The 19,383-nt window shown below is 32.7% G+C and overlaps 2 protein-coding genes across 2 annotated transcripts; both read right to left on the bottom strand.

The window, feature by feature from the left end:
- Positions 1–2,055: 2,055 nt before the first annotated feature.
- On the bottom strand, positions 2,056–3,147 carry LOC133195032 (galactose-3-O-sulfotransferase 4-like). The gene is given in 1 exon segment (XM_061330921.1): positions 2,056–3,147. A coding segment is annotated over 1 exon segment (1,092 nt).
- A 10,100-nt stretch (positions 3,148–13,247) lies between these two features.
- On the bottom strand, positions 13,248–14,610 carry LOC133195023 (galactose-3-O-sulfotransferase 4-like). Its single transcript, XM_061330911.1, has one exon. It carries the CDS (start codon positions 14,608–14,610, stop codon positions 13,519–13,521), a length of 1,092 nt encoding a protein of 363 aa, XP_061186895.1. The 3' UTR covers positions 13,248–13,518.
- Positions 14,611–19,383: the final 4,773 nt, after the last annotated feature.

Here is a 19,383-nt window from a genome sequence, read left to right as displayed (position 1 = left end):
GGGGGGGGGTATTTTTTTTAAACACTGAAATGTTTCCTTATTTTATGCACTGTCATATGTATAAACAAGTATATGTATATTGTGTTTGTTCTTTTTCACCTATATTTTAGGCATTTTCCTTCTATACAAATGTGTTTATATTCTCTTTTTGTCATATGGGTCCTGAATTATAATGAATCATCTATTATCTTAAATATAAATTATGATTACCGTTTTCCTTAAAGTAAGGATGCATTGACAAAACATAAGAGATATATTCAAGTGGTAATAAGATTGTCATCAATGTTTTACATTGGCATAAACTATTATATTCTGTTAAAAGAAAACATACCAATGGACCGACTAATGGTTATCATTCAGTTTTCATCTTACCTTAAACTAAGAATTAATAGTTTAAATTTTATTTAAAACATTATAAAAATTTTCTGTATTGTTAATGCAAATATATGTATTATTTTTGAAAACTCTATTTGAAATACTACAAGTATAAAGACGTAGCCTATCGATGTTTTAATGAGCCTTCCCATTTTCAGTTCTGGACCAACCCCCCTGTACATAGAAAAATATTTATATAAACTTTTCAACGACATCAGTGAGTCGTGTTCGTGTATGATTTTTGTATCAGAAATCAAAAGATTTATTAAAAACTCCTGTAAAGAAAATTTTGACAATCTCAGCTGCACTGTAAAGCAAACCTTTGCATATATATAAAACGCATTATTTTTATCGTCTGTGTTAACGTCAGGTGACTTTTATTTGTAAAGCTTGTATAACCAGAAGTCTCTGATGAGACTGTAGCTCTACTGGTCTGTACATATTACAAAGGAAAAGTAGCACTTGGATGTGAAACTTTGCAACACGCAGCAATAAATAGAATAATGTATCTTAATGTAGTCTACTTGTGCGCCAAGTTATATTGAAATCAGACTAAAACTGAAGGAGGAGTAACCTTTTAAAGAAATATCACAGAAATTTCTATTTTTAGTAACCATGGCAACACCATTCATCGAAATCAAAAACCAATGCACTAAATTATGTATCTTAGTGTAGTCTACTTGTGTGCCAAGTTATATTGCAATCAAACCAAAACTGTAGGAGGAGTAGCGTTTTGAAAAATTGTTTACAGACAGACGGACAGACAGACAGCTAGACGGACGGACGACGGACACCTTACTATCGCATAAGCTCTTCTGGTCTCTGACCAGTAGAGCTAAAAACATGGAATCGAAGATTGTCCAGCATTTGGCTGAGAACACACTTACACATGCACTTGCAAATTAAATTCATATGTAACCAAGCGGAGATGGAAAACGCAGGTTCAGTTTATAAATTTATTAGGAAAAGAAAAAGCAATGGCAGATCTACAAATACAAAAAAAAAAAAAACATATATACAATTATGTCATAATACACACAGACTCTGAGACAAAATACTTTTATTTCCTATTCACTTCAAAAATAAGAAAATTTAAGTGTACTAAGCCCAAAACGTCATTTTCATAGTTTAAAATACCCTTCTTTCAAAAATATGAAAAATACTTGAGCTTATAACTTGGACTTAATAAATAAAATACAAAAATTTAATAGATTAAGAAAATTACCTTTCAAGTGGTGACAACGGGCAGCTGGTAATAGGTAAATTAAATTTCCCGCACTGACAGGGATGGGCCCATGCCTCAGTATATATAGCAGAAAAACCGGTTAAACAGGGGAAATTAGGCATGTTTCTGTTAGTAGAATTCATGAATGGAGATATAATCCAAATATGCATAAAGTTCAGACTTCTGGCTCAGTAAGTTATTCAATAAGAGAAGTTCGTTTATATACAGTATGCTAAACTCGATCACAAATGACATTGCATGACAAAGATATTCAAGACGAAAGATGCTCCTACTTGGTGAGATAAATGTTGAGAAAAGAACTTAAAAACTTTTGCAATAGCAAAGGAAACACCAGATATTGATTGTAGAAGAATCGAGGATGGAGTTCGTCATTTCCTGTTGACTGGCAAAATGGTGGGGGGGGGGGGGTAGGTAGGAGGTCATTTTTCAGTTGTCTAGGAATATTGCTGCTTCATAATTTCGTAAAGATACCAAAACTCTCCCTGTCTCACAAAACTACAGTCCTTTTGAGTCACAGGAAATGACGAACTCCATCTCGATTCTTCTACAATCAATATTGGTGTTTCTTTGCTATTGCAAAAGTTTTCCAAGTTCTTTCTTAACAATTTATATTACGAAATTTCTTCTAGAATATCATGTCCATAGGAATGAATTTGTTTCCATAGACGTTTTAGAAAGAAATGGTATAATTCGTGATCGAGTTTAGCATACTGTCGATATAAACGAACTTCTTTCAGTCCAACTTCATCGAAGTCTGAACTTTCTTGATTAACATTCAGATTGACAAATAGAACATCCTTAACATTCCAGTTTAACATTCGTCTTAAAAGTACGATTGATTCGTCCATATACTCGTTTATAATGACAAGGTCGAATTCCTTATCAAGTTTCTCTATATATTGCTTCACCTCGTGCGAGCTGAAAGAATAAAAAAGGTGCAAGGGAAAATTAAATTCAAAGGCCATTCTATTATTCAAAACGGAAGTTGCTGGATTGTTGTTTTCCTTGTTTTCAGACAGAGTGGAATTCTGAAGAAAATGACGAAGGAATTGAGCATGTCTGTTATGTTCACCATAATGAAAATCCCGAATGATGGATTTAAATTGCAGAAACGGTTCTCGGACAATTCCTATGTATTTTGTATCATTTGGCATGATTCTTTCAAAAGCAGAACGGTTATAAACAACATGGAAACACAATATTTCGTACCTTTTACCTTTAGGAGGTGGAATGATATTGTATCCTGGTATAACTGATTCTTCTATACTGATAACATTAGGATAAGTTGATTTATTATTGGCAACAACAAAAGTTAAATTCCTTTTGAGTCCGTAGCGAAGGAAGATTCCCTGAGCTGTTGTACTCCCCGTTTTGTGGACTTTCAAGAAAGCTATATGTTTATTTGGTGTTTGCTTTGTTGGAAAATATATTCTGTTGCTGACATTATTCATAACAGCTATTTGGTTTGTGTTTCCGTACTTCCAATACTTCTGCAACGGTGTGCGGTATTCAAAGTTAGCGGTCATCATGCAAAGGAAAAGTGTTAGAAAAATTCCGAAACATATACATCTGATATGTAAAATCTAAGTTTAGATAACACTGAATTTGTCCAAACGAGGTGTTACATCTGAAAAGTACAGCAAACCTTAAAAAACGAATGGCCTAATGGTTACAAACAGAGCATGGGTGGGGGACGAGGTCACCCAGGGAACAATAATTGTCAATTTTCAGAAGTTTTATTTAAAAAGACAATTTCTATGTTAAATAGAAATGTATAAAACTAAGAGGTCAATTTTTCGTAAAATATGAGTCATTTAAGTATATACATGTACCATGGTTTTAGAAATGCAAGTTTATCCCCTTCACACGCAAACAATACATATAATTATACATCAGTTAGATTCAAGGATCATTTTATATACATGTAAGAATTTTTCAGACATGGAAATCCTTTTCGTTGTAAAACATATGGAATGCCTATTAGTTATAGACACCAGATGCTGTTCTTTAACAAACTTTTCTTTTATGTACAGGAATGTAAAGACTTGATTCCTAATAACAATACTAACAAATCTACAACTTAACGATGTTTGTCAATTAACTAAATTACTATTGGCAGAGTTTTGCTACATGCATATCGGAATGAACTGAATTTTCAGCAATACTAGGTATCAAATTTTATATTAACGTGTAGAAATACATACATCTTTGTAACTGATACAGCCATCATATAATAGCAAGTCTTCTCCAGCGTTTAATCTATCTGTAGAGGTTCATAATTGAATTATGCCTGCTGGTTATCTACCTAAAAATCATCGAGTTCACCACACGATCAATTCATCCATCAAAGGCATATTCAATGTATTTTTGTTGTTGATATTTTGACGCATTAAAGGTGCTTGGACACAGATTTGAAGTTAATATTTTCTCAAATTTTCTGTATAATTTCATGACTTATATGTTGCTATAGCATTTCATACTAAAATATAATAAAAATCTTATTTCATCTCGAAGTTATTGAAACTTCAAATTTCGGGACGCGTTTGATTGACACATCCTTGCACTTTCACAAATTTTAATTTTATTCTTAATACTTAAGAAAAGTGGCAATTTTGTTGTGTATTAATGAAAAATATTAAAACGATAATCAAGAAAATTCAGAGTAGAAATGTTCGAAAGCAAAACCCACTCACAGTATTGTCAGTCCGTGTTCAGTGGTGTGTGCAGACTTTAACAATGAACACACCCGGTGAATCGTAGACATTAACAATAACAGAGCTCGTGCCCTGTTTACAAAAACAGTTTACGTTTCACGGGTATATTCAATTTGTTAAACTCTGTACACAACACTGAGCACGGGCTGACGATATTAGTGAGGGGGTTTGCTTTTGCACATTTCTACTCTGAATTTTCTGGATTTTAGATATAATGTTTTTCATTAATACACAACAAAATCGCTTCTTTTCTTAAATATTAAGGATAAAGATAAAATTTGTGCAAGTGCAAGGATGTGTTAATCAAACACATCCAGGAATTCGTAGTTCCAATAATTTCCAGATAAAATAAGTTTTTAATTATATTTTCGTGTGAAATGCTATTGCAATATATAAGTCGTGATATTATACAGAAAATTTGAGAAAATATTAACTTCAAATCTGTGTCTAAGCACCTTTAAGGGTTCAATTCAAGACAGAAAAGTTCATGTACAATAAACCAAAAACAACTAGTATAACTATTGTGACATTTTATGGTCACGGATTTATTAGTTCAACATTTGGTTGACTTGTCTTTATATACTTATAACGATCGTCAGATTGGGGGGGGGGTGTCCCACATTAAAGACGCTGAAACAATTATGCATGAGAGAGGTTCTGTATTAAGTTACGTATTAGACTTAGACATCCTTTTTCCGGTGACTCTGGGGAAGCTTCAGTAGACAAAAGACATAAGACCTATGGCATTTTTAAATGACAAGAAAACTGAAGAAAGAAAATCCTCAAAAGAAAACTTCCGATGTTACATTAAACTTTCACCAGATCTGTTTACCCATTGGTAAAATGCAAAACCATATCATTTCTGTATCCCAATAGCATATTAGAAATACTATTAACAGCAGTAAACGAGGGAAACTTATCTTTGCATTTAACGAATCACATCAACTTTTGTGAACGTAAAGAGTTGAATCAAAATACATTACAAGTGTGAGAGGTATATAACATACTTGTGGTCAAATCTTCACATGGACAGTTTAAGGTGGCATTTTAAATAGTTCGTCATGAGTAATACTTTTAAACAGCACATTATAGCTGTTCATGATTTAAAAAAGACTTAACAGTGCCAGATCTATGAAAAAATTTTGGATGGAAATACAGCCTACGAAGATGCATAGAAGGCAAACCTGTCTGATTCAATGATTTTTTTTTTTTGTCAGGGAGAGGCATAACTTCATTTACAAGCAAATATTCATTTAATATATATATATATATATATATATATATATATATATATATATATATATATATATATATATATATATATATATATATATATATATATATATATATATATATATAATATATATATATATATATATATATATATATATATATATATATATATATATATATATATATATATATATATATATATATATATATATATATATATATATATATATATATATATATATATATATATATATATATATATATATATATATATATATATATATATATATATATATATATATATATATATATATACTGAAAGGAAAAAGAAACGGAGGGTAAACTTTTTAGTGAAATAAGGTTATATTTTTCAGTATTAACATGTTACCAAAATCTCATTTGTTTTTCCCCAATAATTCATGAGTTACGTACGGAAGCCGGTTGGTGCCAGGTAGAAAAAATATTTTATCTGGCGGCCGCCAAATAATTATCTGGCGGCCGCCACATAAATAACTGGCGGCCGCCAGAAACTTATCTGGCGGCCGCCAAATAATTTTCTGGCGGCCGCCAGATAACTTATCTGGCGGCCGCCAGAAAGTTATTTGGCGGCCGCCAGAAATTATCTGGCGGCCGCCAGAAATTATGTGGCGGCCGCCAGATAACTTTCTGGCGGCCGCCAGATAACTTTCTGGCGGCCGCCAGATAAGTTATCTGGCGGCCGCCAAATATTTATCTGGCGGCCGCCAGATAATTATTTGGCGGCCGCCAGATAATTTCTGGCGGCCGCCAGATAAGTTTCTGGCGGCCGCCAGTTATTTATCTGGCGGCCGCCAGATAATTATTTGGCGGCCGCCAGAAAGTTATCTGGCGGCCGCCAGATAAAATATTTTTCTACCTGGCACCTACCGGCTTCCGTAGTTACGTGACGGTTGAGTAATTTTGAACGTGTACATATTCCATTCATGTTTTCTTAAACTTAAATGTGCATTTCCGGATATATTTGAAAAACACTCAAAGAGAATGGTAATCTAAGAATTTCACTTGCGATTAAAAAATTAAAAATCTTAAACATTGTTTTCTACCTTGAACAAAATATTATATTGAAAATCATGTCGACTATATCATGGTCAGTATGGTGTAGTGGAGGCAGAATTATAGAAAACTGGATTAAAAAGGATAGAAGTTGGAAAGAATTCGTTGACCGAAATGCAAAAAAGTTATAACAATGAAATAAAGTGCAACACTGAACTTAAATGTGCGATACGAATGTATGTGGAAATCGCATGTGTTTGTGAGGAGAAGGGCGATGTTTAAAAACGCGTATTTCGTTACAGGTACGTACTAACGGGTGGAAGGGGGGGATTGGATCGAGATACATCCAATTTTTAAGTAATAGTCATTTGCTATATATTTAATTTATATTTATTGTTTTTTTTAATTCAAAGACGGTCCCCCCCTTTTTTGTGTTGAAGCCAAAAACAAAAGTGAGAATGATCAGAATAATCACCTCAAAATGAAAGCGGTTTGTATTTTTTTTTCAGTTTGTTTGTAATGGTTTTTGTTTCTTGTTTTTCATTTTCTTCTCCCCCACCCCCTCCGTTTTCACCAGAGTGCGCTTAAGAAAAGTTAACTACCACAGACTTAACTAGATTTTCAAATAATTGAATTGTTTTGTTTTTATACCCTTTTATTAATTAATTAATTTATTTATTTTTCAATCTTCTGTCATGATTTTTGTCTTGTATATGTACCTCTGACCAGTTTTGTATATAATGTATATATGTTATTAATGTACCCCATGTACCTATATTTTGGTATGGGTTGAACAAACTGAACTTGAACATAGTCCCAAAAATAACATTACCTGATGCATGATTAGCATGATTTCAAAAAAAATCAGCAAAATATGTAATCACACTTTGTATTTTGTACACATGTTAACTTGATCTGTAAGTCATCATCAGAGGGAGGTGCAATTTCCTTTGCAAAAATCTAAAATAAACTGTACTTCCGGTCAAATTGATAGGGAATATATTTAGGATATCCTACACAAAGAAAAAAAAAAAGATCATTTGCCTAATAACAAAATAAATAAAATTAAAAAAAAAACATTTTGTCATAAGACCAATTTCATTCATTGGCCGTACATGTATTTCCTCATTAGGAGATTTCAATAAAATTTTCATTAAATTCTGGAAGAAATATGATCATATCAGTCACATCATCAAGCATGGATATCAAAATCATCGGATTACCCCTTTCACTGTAATACATTTATGTATTCATGCGTCTTGCTGACAGAGCTAAAAAAAATCTATGAAATATTAAAAGTTATATATAACATAAAGTTAATACGGAACAAAACAGAAAAAAGTATTGGTAATGATGAGAATTTCAGACGAAAATTATAGCAAAAATAAACCTATGAACTTATTAACTTTGATTATCTTTACAATACATTTAATTATTAGGTGTTTTAGTTAAGCAGCGTGTAATTACTGCATATACATGTACTCGTAATTATGACGTCATTTACGCAAAATGACGTTGATTCCAAACGTTGCTGCAAAAATAGACGAGTATACCTCATAAATTGAATTTATAACAGTACGAAAAAATACATTTGAAATGAAATTGTGTACAATATAGATCTCATTGAGTATATTCAATAATAAAAATTATGAATAACAACTCATTTATCTGAAAAATTTCATGGAGTCATCAGTGGTATGAATTTTACTCCGTTTATCCATATATTTGCCTGAAATTTTCATGATATTCTACAAATAAGTCATGAAAAACTTTAATATTATGCAATAAAAAGGTGCAAAGGTTTAACAATTATTTCGGTGAAAAAAAGTAAAAGCAATACATGGTCACTATTCAGTTCAACAAAATCGGCCCAAAATCGGCCCCGTGGCACTCTACGCAACTGTGTGATCGGCCCAAAATCGGCCCTGTGGCACAGAAGTGGTTAAGGTCAAGATCTAAATGATTTTAGACTGCCTTTTTGATGCTAGATCCATTATGACGTCATAATCAAATTAAACTTTCTTTTTCCCGTACTTTACAGCTGTAAAAGAATTATGTAGAAAATAAAGTACTTTTCTGGAATTCAATTTGAAATCATGTGAAAAGATCCCGAAACCTATATTCAATTTAATATTATTTTAAAGAAGAGGCTAAGAACATACAAAATACCTTTTTCTGAGAGACTGTAGGCAATCTGGATACATTTAATTTGTCTGATATGGAAAAAACTCCCATATTCATTACTGATTTTCTTAATTTTTCATTGAAAATGAAAGTTGAAGATATGATTTTTCGTCTTGTTTACCTACAAATTATGCCCCGAAACACCTTATTTGACAAAGCTATACTTATAAAGCTTCATTAAAGGAATTTATTTCTCAAATTTGAGAAATCTGTAGGCTCCTTTTATTTACTAGATCTTGACCTTAATGCACAGTAACCGAGATATCCCTCTGACGAATTTTCATAATTATCGGTAAAGCAGTAAAAATGTTACCCTGCGTTTCTTTTTCCTTTCAGTATATATATATATATATATATATATATATATATATATATATATATATATATATATATATATATATATATATATATATATAGTTTTGTTTTGTGCCATTGTAGATACCACCTAAGTTGACAGACAGAGGCACAAGCCCCCCCCCCCCCCCCAATATACCCCCGAAAATAGAGATAATACCACGGGTATGATTTTTTAGTAAAACGTTAATTCTGCGTTAGTTTTTGGATTTTTCTTATGGAATACATTGTAAATGTGTACTAGAAGAATAATTTATGAAAAGAAGACATAAAAATATTTTTTGACCCGGGGGTATATTCGGGGGGGGGGGGGACTGTCCACAAGTACCTGTGGTTGTGAGATGAAATGCTCAATCAAAAGTTAATAATACATAGGGGCCTACATGTAATGTACCGAGCAACCTCGTTTGACTTAATTGACAAATTGTTTTTAATTACGAGGGGTGATCAAAAAGTTCGCGAACTATCTCTATATTTTCAAAACCACAATTCAGATCAGAATGAAATTTGGCACACATATCTAGTCATACATGTGTTCTATAAATAGCAGCTGTTATGTAATGTTTTGCTCCATGTTTATGACGTCACAATGTGAAAATGACGTCAATGGGTAGGTTACTTGTGACAAAAAATGATTGACTCAGTCGTATTCGAGCAACGGACGCCTGTAAAGTTTAACGTGTATCTTGGAAATTCCTTTGCAGTAGCATATAATAATAATTATAAGTTTATGAAGACAAAAGTCTTGCCAGGAGTTCAATAATTTATTGGATTGATTGTTTTAGTGAAAGAAGGGAGATGGTTAAAAATGATGTTTGTTCTGTTGCCCAGTGAAAGCAAGCTGGGGAAGAGATGTGTCCTTAGTTCAGCACTTTGTTATAATGAGACTACCAAGTTACAGTTAGAAAAACAATTGAATATCTTAGCAATAATATAATTATTTAATTCCTAAAATATCGTTTACTTTAGACTTTAAACATGACAGATACTATAAAAAGCAGGTTCCCGTACTTTACTCACATTTAGATAAACGACGCTCTAAAGACGAACAACTCGGGTTGTGATGGTCACCATGCTCATTCTGGGAAAGGATATCCTCATCCACCCATCCTATTCCCGAGATTTGGCCATTTTTGACAAATTGACTGTTCTTGATATAAAAAATAACTTGAATGGTAAGAAATATAAGACTCGGAAAAATCTTTTACCTTCTGTGAACGGAACGCTTCAGAGTATGTTACGTGACCGCCTGAATCACGTGATTCGCGCATGGGCAGAACGGTGGCAGACGTGCTTTTAAATCGGAGAGGGCTACTTTAAAAAATTATGAACACTGAAACCTAATTTCATTTCTTTTATGGAAGTAATTTAATTTTGATCACCCGTCGTATATTAAACAGAAAGAACAATTATGTAAGATTTTTTTCTTTCTATTTTTATAGAACAATGATCTGCGCCCCTCTTGTAATTAGACATTTTTGTCATTAGAGTTGGTTTTCAAATATTCCCGAGTATAGCAATTGAAACTTACAAGATTTAAAATCCTACAGACTAACTAAAGAAGTGCATAATAATTATACTAGTATACAAATAAGATTGACAAATATGTTAAACTTGTAGGAGCTTTGCTCAGATTTAATTTTAATTGGTCACAAATGCATCCTTCCCTTTGAGTTGCTTATTCTTAAATATAAACACGTTAAAGGAGAGCTAATCCTGGTAAAAGCCTGAAGAGTTCGGTAAATATCCTTATCGAGTAGCTATTGATCTCATAAAAAGCTTCTTTTTTTTGGTATACTGACCTTGGCTTTCCATATAATATTTCAAGAAAATTAATAAAATATTACATAAAACAATCATTACTGGTAGTTTCTTCGATCAATATGAAGCAGCTGTTTACTAACAAATGTAAATGAACGAGAATAAAACACATAAGTTTTTTCCCCTTTACTTCAGCTGCTTCTGCTGCGTTTATGAAACTGACCATCGACTAAACTAAAATTTTAGCTCACCTGAGCCAAAAATTCAAGTGAGCTTTTCTAATCGAAGTTTGTCAATGGTTCGTCTCTCTCGCGTCTGTTCATTTTGCACATATTCGACCTCCTAAGAACTAGCAGGCCAACTTCAGCCTAACTTACATGAATGGTATTCAATTTTCTTCAAGAAAATGGCCAAATGCTCCAAAGTTACAATGTTACAAAGGGACATTGTAAAGAAATAGGTACACGTATTTTCATTTGGAAAAGGTTGTTTAAAGAACCAGTTGGCCGGAAAAGACAAAAATTATGTAAAGGCTGTACTGTAAAAGCAATTAAAAAGTGCAATATATAAGTGCTTAGAAAAAGTTTTATCAAGATTCATCATGTCTACGTCACGTGACCTTTACTAGTATTCGTAAAGGAAACCTTGCATGGAATCGGAACATACAAAGGTAAATTACTATGGAAAAATCCTCGGTCTACCGACATTCCACTTTAAAGCCATGGTTACTAGTTAATTTTTTTTCGCACGACTCGGAGGGGCGGGGGGGGGGGGTTCAATATATTCGTGTTGGGTCATACATTAATTTTTGTTTAGCCGAAAAGGTAGATTTTTTTAAGTTCTGAAATCTGCAATTTTATAATATCTATAAGTCGATAACATTCAAGCATTTTAGATACTTCCACCCTCACAATTGTATTGGTTCAAAGTACAAAATCTGCATTTATTTTTATTGAATATAGTTTAAATTAACCAATAATCCCCAAAATGTAAAGGCTGCCATATTAAAGATGTCAGATATAAATCAAAAGAAGTATATGTCAGTATTTACTTACATTTTTAGTAATCAGTATTATTAAAATTATGTAAAAATTGATTCAAATTCATAACTCTGATACTGAAAGTTTCGAAATAATTGTTAGTTTGTAAATGCGCTTGAATTATGAATATCAGGGAAAACATTTTACACTGAAAGTACAATAAAGAAAATGCCCGACTGAAGAATCGTCAGGAAGGGTTATTGCCCTTAACACCATTTTTTGAAGATTAAACAATTGATTAAATAAATTACTTAATTTTTAAAATTCTTTTACTGAAACAATATTTTTCATTACACCTTTTGAAAAGCATTTTTTCCAAGAGATATATTTCTATTGGGTAGGCATTTCAATTAATAATATATTTTGCAAAAACCTATGACATCACTGGTGGGTGGAATTTCCTCAACAAAATTCCATGTGCAAATTCTACTTTTTTCAGTCTTCCTTGTATTTGCTTTTTAAAAAGTAATAGCTTTAGAAAATACTTGACTGCCTACAGTTTTCTATGTCCCAACACCCCAACAAACTTTATTAAAGCAAAAATGGGAACATTATTTGCATGGTCCATGCAAATTTTGTTCAGTTTTTGAAGTTTAAGGCTTCATGAAAAAATAGGCTTCAGAACTGAAGAAAATAATTTTGTCTGGCCCATTCCTCCTTATCGCACGCTTGCGCAGAATAGTTGAACAAGTATCCATGGTCTAAAGTCCCAAGAAATGGTATGTTGGTAGACCGATGATTTTGATACAATCTTCGAAAAAGGTAATCACAAGATATTCTTTCCCTTTGTGTGCTCCAATTCAATGTTGTTTTCGAGTTTTACGAAAATTGCATGACTTTGCCTCGGACGATGACAACTATACAGTAAATATACATTTTTTTTTCTTTTTTCGGCTCTTCTATTTTGCTCCCTTCGCTTGCTTTACAGTGCAGTTGAGTTTGTCAAAATTTTGCTATGCTAATATATATATTTTTTTCAATTCTTAATCATAAAAGAACCTATGATTTTGACTCATTATGTCTCTTCAAATTGGTGAAATTTAATAAATTGTCTTTTCTTTAATTGTCTTAATAATCTACAGATTTATTTTAAATAATAGTTAGTCGATTCAGTGGTTTGTGGCCCTTCGGCCTCTTGTTTTTCCACACATTGTTCGGTGTACATTAATTTAAACAAATAAACAAAATGTCTTTTTGGAGTCTATGCTTTCTTTGTATAGAAGAAATAAAATTTTTCAAGCAGTTAGTTTCATTAATTTTATGAATTTTAGTTAAAGTATTGAAACAAAAAGCTAATATAGTATTACATGACTCGTATTGTTCAGTAGATGAACACATCTACATGCATTATTTAATTCATAAATCTATCGTGACTGTAAAGTTTTATCTTTCCAAACATTATCTTCATTGCATGAAAAAGATACTGAGTAGTCTAAACGAGACTTGTCGTATGTGGTACATGAGGAAACATTAGCTGATTCAATTGTCAGTGCTATGAAATTTCCTGATATGATTACAGAGAAACTGAGGGTGGTGGTGGTGGTGGGGGGGGGGGGGTAGGAAGTCATTTTTCAGTTGTCTAGGAATATTGCTGCTTCATAATTTCGTTAAGATACCAAAATTCCCCCTGTCTCATAAAATTACAGTCCTTTTGAGTTACAGGAAATGACGAACTCCATCTCGATTCTTCTACAATCAATATTGGTGTTTCTTTGCTATTGCAAAAGTTTTCTAAGTTCTTTCTTAACAATTTATAATAAGAAATTTCTTCTAGAATATCATGTCCATAAGAATGAATTTGTTTCCATAGACGTTTTAGAAAGAAATGGTATAATTCGTAATCAAGTGTAGCAAACTGTCGATGTAAATGAATTTCCTTCAGTCCAATTTCATTCAAGTCTGAAGTTCCTTGATTAACATTCAGATTGACAAACAGAACATCCTTAACATCCCAGTTTAACATTCGTCTTAAAAGTACGATTGATTCGTCCATATATTCGTTTATAATGACAAGGTCGAATTCTTTGTCAAGTTTCTCTAAATATTGCTTCACCTCATACGAGCTGAAAGAATCAAAAAGATGCAATGGAAAATTGAATTCAAAAGCCATTCTGTTATTCAAAAAGGATGTTGCTGGATTGCTGTTTTCTTTTCTTTGGGTCGAAGTGGAATTCTGTAGAAAATGACGAAGATACTGAGCATGTCCATTATGTCCACCATAATTAAAATACCGAATGGAGGATTTGAAATGCAGAAACGGTTCTCGGACAATTCCTATGTATTTTGTATCATTTGGCATGATTCTTTCAAAAGCGGAACGGTTATAAACAACATGGAAACACAATATTTCGTATCTTTTACCTTTAGGAGGTGGAATGATATTGTATCCTGGTATAACTGATTCTTCTAGACTGATAATATTAGGAAACCATGATTTATTATTGGCAACAACAAAAGTTAAATTCCTTTTGAGTCCGTAACGTAGGAAGAGTCCCTGGGCCGTTGTACTTCCCGTTTTATGGACTTTCAAGAAAGCTATATGTTGATTTGGTGTTTGCTTTGTAGGAAAATATATACTGTTGCTGACATTATTCAAATCAGCTATTTGGTTTGTGTTTCTGTACTTCCAATAATTCTGCAACGGTGTTCGGTATTCAAATTTAGCCGTCATCAGGAAGAGGAAAACTGTTAGAAAAACTCCAAAACATATACATCTGAAATGTAAGAATAATGATATGTTAGATAAGGCTAAAATGGATACTTTTTGGGGAGAAAATTTTAAACATAACAAATAAGACGAAAACTTTTGGAAAAAAATATAATAATTGAAAAGTATAAAACGAATAGCTAATTTTTTTCTAAGAAATTTAGGTATATTAAGTTCATACAGATACCATTCTTTTTAACAGATTCAATTTTACCTACGACACAAGCAAAAATGCATACATAAGATAACATACGTCTATGCCTAATATTTTTTACTTGTATTTGGACATCAATTATGAACATGCTAATAAAATCGTTTTTCGTTTAAAAAATCTACAATCGAATAAATGAAGGTTGCTGTATTTTCCTTATTTTACGCGAGTACTTAATATCGCGAAATGGCCCTTGGACGCCACATTTCGAGAACGATAATTCGCGAATGAACGGTTGATCTATAGCTTTTACATGGATTCCAGCGCCATAAGAGAAAAGCGAGTAATTTAATTTTGCGAGTTATGCTTCTCGCGAAATTACGCAATAATTAATTCCTCGCGTATATTTAGTAATCTACAGTATTGGCATTAATTGTCGTTCATTATATGTACAAAGTGCAGATAAATATCCTAATAGGAATATTCACAAATCTATTTGACAATATGTTAAAATTGACACGCTAGCATTTCCTGCAAATTTTACTTGGAAAAAATATAGATGATAACTATATACATGTATTTCCTATCATAATTTTACTACATTTAAATGAATTGAATTCAAACAAATGCATACATTTTGCCATGGCATCTTGATAAGTCATAAACATTATTGTTAAACTCTGATATAGATACAAAATTATCAATGTTAAAATACATACATTTTTGTAACTGAAACAAACATGATATGTTGGTAAGTCTTCATGGAGTTAATCTGTGACATAGAAGCTCACCACTGACTTGTGCCTGCTGGTTATCTAGATAAATCATCATCGAGTCCACCCCATGATCAATTTACCCATAAAAGCCTACAGAATTCAGAATTCAATGTGTTTTGTTGACATTTTGACATACACGTATAAAGGACTCAATTCAAGACAACAAAGTTAATGTAAGACCACAAACTATTAGTACAGCTTTTGTGATATGATATGGTCACAGATTTATTTGTTCAATATTTTGGTTGAAACATTTGCTCAAATGACTTTCTTTAACTACTTACAATTTATGGCTATATTCCTTAATCATTGTTCAGTTCATTAAAACTTCTTTTAAATAATAGTTTAAGCGGCGTAGGACGGGGGTGGGGGTATATTCCACTTCTGCTAGATAAAGACGCTAAAACGCTCTTGGATGGAACATTGTATTCTTTCGTCAAGCACCGGTATGGGGTAAAACGCTAAGTCAATAGGAAATATAGTTTCATCTGTAGGGTTCCTCAATGATATTTAATTTTTCCCAAGAATTTGTGATTGAAGTTATGTTAAAAAAAACTTGAGGTACAATACCAGGCATTTGTGCAAGATGCCAGAGAATGGTTTTTCCTACATAATCCAACTTGAAATCACTTGAATTGCTGATATCGCAATTTTTGGTTCATATATTTTACGAACATATTAAAAATAGTTTAGAAAATATAGCGAATATAATTATAAATAGCTTTGGTATATTACGAAGAGATTAAAAAAAAAACATATATTCGAGGATCGTATATCCTGTAAAAACCTAAAAACCAAAATTTTTTTTACAGTGAAATAGGTTCTGCCAAGTCTCATGTTACGCCTCCATGTTCAAGTGACTCTGTGATAGCTTTGGTAAGCGAGAAACAGTGAACCTCTTACGCCTTTAAAGACCAGAACATTCAATTTTGAGCTGCCGTTGAAAAATAAACGCAGAATTTATTTGCAGAAAGCTTTGATCCGCCTTTTCTAAATTTCAAATTGCTAGCCTACATTTTTCATTGTGAAAAACCTGGTTACGCAATTTCAATTTTATTAACAAATCTGCTGTCTGATGAAGAATTTCCTTCTAATCTGAATAGGACTTCTTCCATGAAAATAAAAGTTTCGAAATTCTCTAAATCTGAAAACTTCTACCACATAAACATAGACAGAAGCGGCGATTTTTTTTCTGCAGAAAATTTAGACTGTCTATATTACTGTCTGTGATGTATGTGTTTAGTTACCTTTTCACATTCCTTACCCGCCGAAATATGGCTGAAATATTGCCGACTCGGCGTAAAACAACAATAATCAATCAATCACATTCCTCAGTCTCTCATGAGTATTCTTATACAATATGGCTGTATCATTTAATTGCATGCTCTTTGATTACTAAGTGTTTGTGTTTCTCAGACTAATTTTGCTATCTTTGAAACTTCAACAAAATTGCTGTTTATTTGTTAAAGAATCTTGTCAGTTTGGAACCAAATTTGAATACATAAAAATAATTTTAGACTGTGATACAATAAAAAATACGATGTTTTTTGTCCTTTCTGTTTTCCAGACAGAGAGAAATTACACTTACCTGACCTTGATTGAACATTAGATTGATAAAAATATGAATGAAAGGTAGAGCTAATACTATTAAAATGGGTCTGAAATTAGACTATAGTATAAAAAAGACATGCATAAAGGTTTCAAAACGAAATTAACAATATGACGTACCACTTACAGATGATTGCAAATCAATACCTGACAATAAACGTGTTCGAACAATGTCCTAGTTAGTGCGTAACGTGCTACCTTACATGTCAGGTGACGGAATTAACGAGGTTCGCTCCTGAGCTTTTGAGTAGATTTTTGTCTTAACCTGTATTTCAAAAATTCTGCACAATGCTTTAGTTCTTACAATGAATTTGGATCTTACAATGCCAATTAAACTATATTCAATTAAAACTCCATGATTAAATTCCACCCCAAAAGCATTAAGTGAGGAACTTTACTTTGTGGCGGAAGCTTTTTTTTTTTAGAAGAAAATGATCATTTTTTATCTTTTGAAGTATTAAAAGTATGTTAAGTTTGGATTCCTATTTTTTCCAAACAGCCTGCATACAGAGTTATTCTGGGCCATGAACTGTTTTATGCTGGTCCCAAATTACATATTGAATAAACTATCATGATTTCTATCATCATATTTGATAAATATAGCAAATATATTGCGAAAATCCAAAAAAAGCGTAAATTTAAGCTTAGAATTATTTTAGTAATATCTAAAAATTAACATCACAGACCCCCACTTTTAATTTTCTTATGTGAACATATAAGATACTTTTAACCATTCTTCTTAAATTCAGTAAAATGTCATTACTTTCAAATGTTCTTATTGCTTGTTAAATTTTAAATGTCAGTAAAATGTTGTTTTTTTGAGTGCAAAAAGGTCAAATAATTGAATATGCGAAGTAATTTGAAATTTTTTTTGTTGTCTCTAATTTTAATGTGTCTATTCAAGATGAAATAAGACCGTGTTTGTTCCCATAGTTTATTTCAATAAAAAATATTGGAGGTAAAAACTTAAAAAATTAATTAGTGTGTAAGAAATCGCGCTGTGAATTATAATATTCAATATGTCATAACGCTTGGCTTCAACAGAATGCAAATTAGTGAGAGAATAAGAAGAAATAGTTTTTTCTTTTTCACTGTGTGGCAAACGTAGCCAACGGGACGGTGAGACAGAGGTCGCCCGAGGACTAATTGGGAGTAGGTAGTGTTGCAGAAGTCCGGGGACAGTGGGGAGGAGAGAATTAGACAGAAGTAGCCTGCAGGCCAGTGGAGAAGAGAGTGTATAACAGAAGTACCCCGTAGGGTAGTGGGGAGGAGGGGGTATGGCAGAAGCAGCCCTTGGGCCACTGGGGTCGGGAGCAAGGAGTGTGGCAGAAGTAGCCCATGGGCCAGTGGAGTCGGGAGAAGGGAGTGTGGCAGAAGTAGTCCGCGGAGCAGTAGGGAAGAGAGAGATAGAGAGAGAGATTGGCAGAAGTAATCCGCGTAGCATTTGAAAGGAGAAATTGTAAAAGTTATTTCAAGGCAATAGAGGAGGAGGAAGTGAGGCAGAACTAGTCCGCGGGCCTTGAAAGACGCAGGAGTGTGGCGGAATAGACCGCGGGCCAGTGGGGAGGAGTGAGTGTGGCAGAAGTAGTCCAAGGTCAACTGGGGAGGACGGAGCTTGGCTGGGAAACCGGTCTCTACAGGCACTTGGTTCAATTTTATCATATCCAACAAGATCAAGTCATTTTGTGGACATTGGTCGGGATGGTATGCTCCAGGCATTAATGATGTTGATGTTCTTGAACGCTCACAGTCACTTTTGTTGGCTATGAATACATTTTGGAGGGTTTTGACCTACTTTTATGACCATAAGCAACAGGTTTGTTCTTTGCAACGACGAACGAAATGATTGCCGTGAGTTTCAAGAATTGCCAGAATGTAAAAATGCTTACATCAATTTACGTTGAATTAAAAAATTAGATTATATTACACTTTGCGAGCTTCATATGCATATGTATGTAGTTTTAAAAGATACTAAGAATTTTGGATATTATTTTGAATTAGTTAAACTTACTAACAACAAATTCAATATATTCGTGCGCGTATTAGATAAGTCGAAATTTAATGTTTCGGTTATTAGTTCTTTCTTGTGTATATATTTTCTTACCTACTAATATTTACATTTGCTGTGTTTTTCTATTAAGCCAACTGTGCAATTGATTTGAAGTTCATTTTTGTGTATACTCACGCGTAGAAATATACACG

Source organism: Saccostrea echinata, unplaced genomic scaffold (genome assembly GCF_033153115.1).
Source record: "Saccostrea echinata isolate AGI-Se365-2 ecotype Australia unplaced genomic scaffold, CSIRO_AGI_Sech_v1 ptg000001l, whole genome shotgun sequence".
Taxonomy (NCBI): Eukaryota; Metazoa; Mollusca; class Bivalvia; order Ostreida; family Ostreidae; genus Saccostrea; species Saccostrea echinata.
The sequence above is the reverse complement of the archived record's forward strand: the minus strand, read 5'-3'. Positions and strand labels throughout refer to the sequence as shown.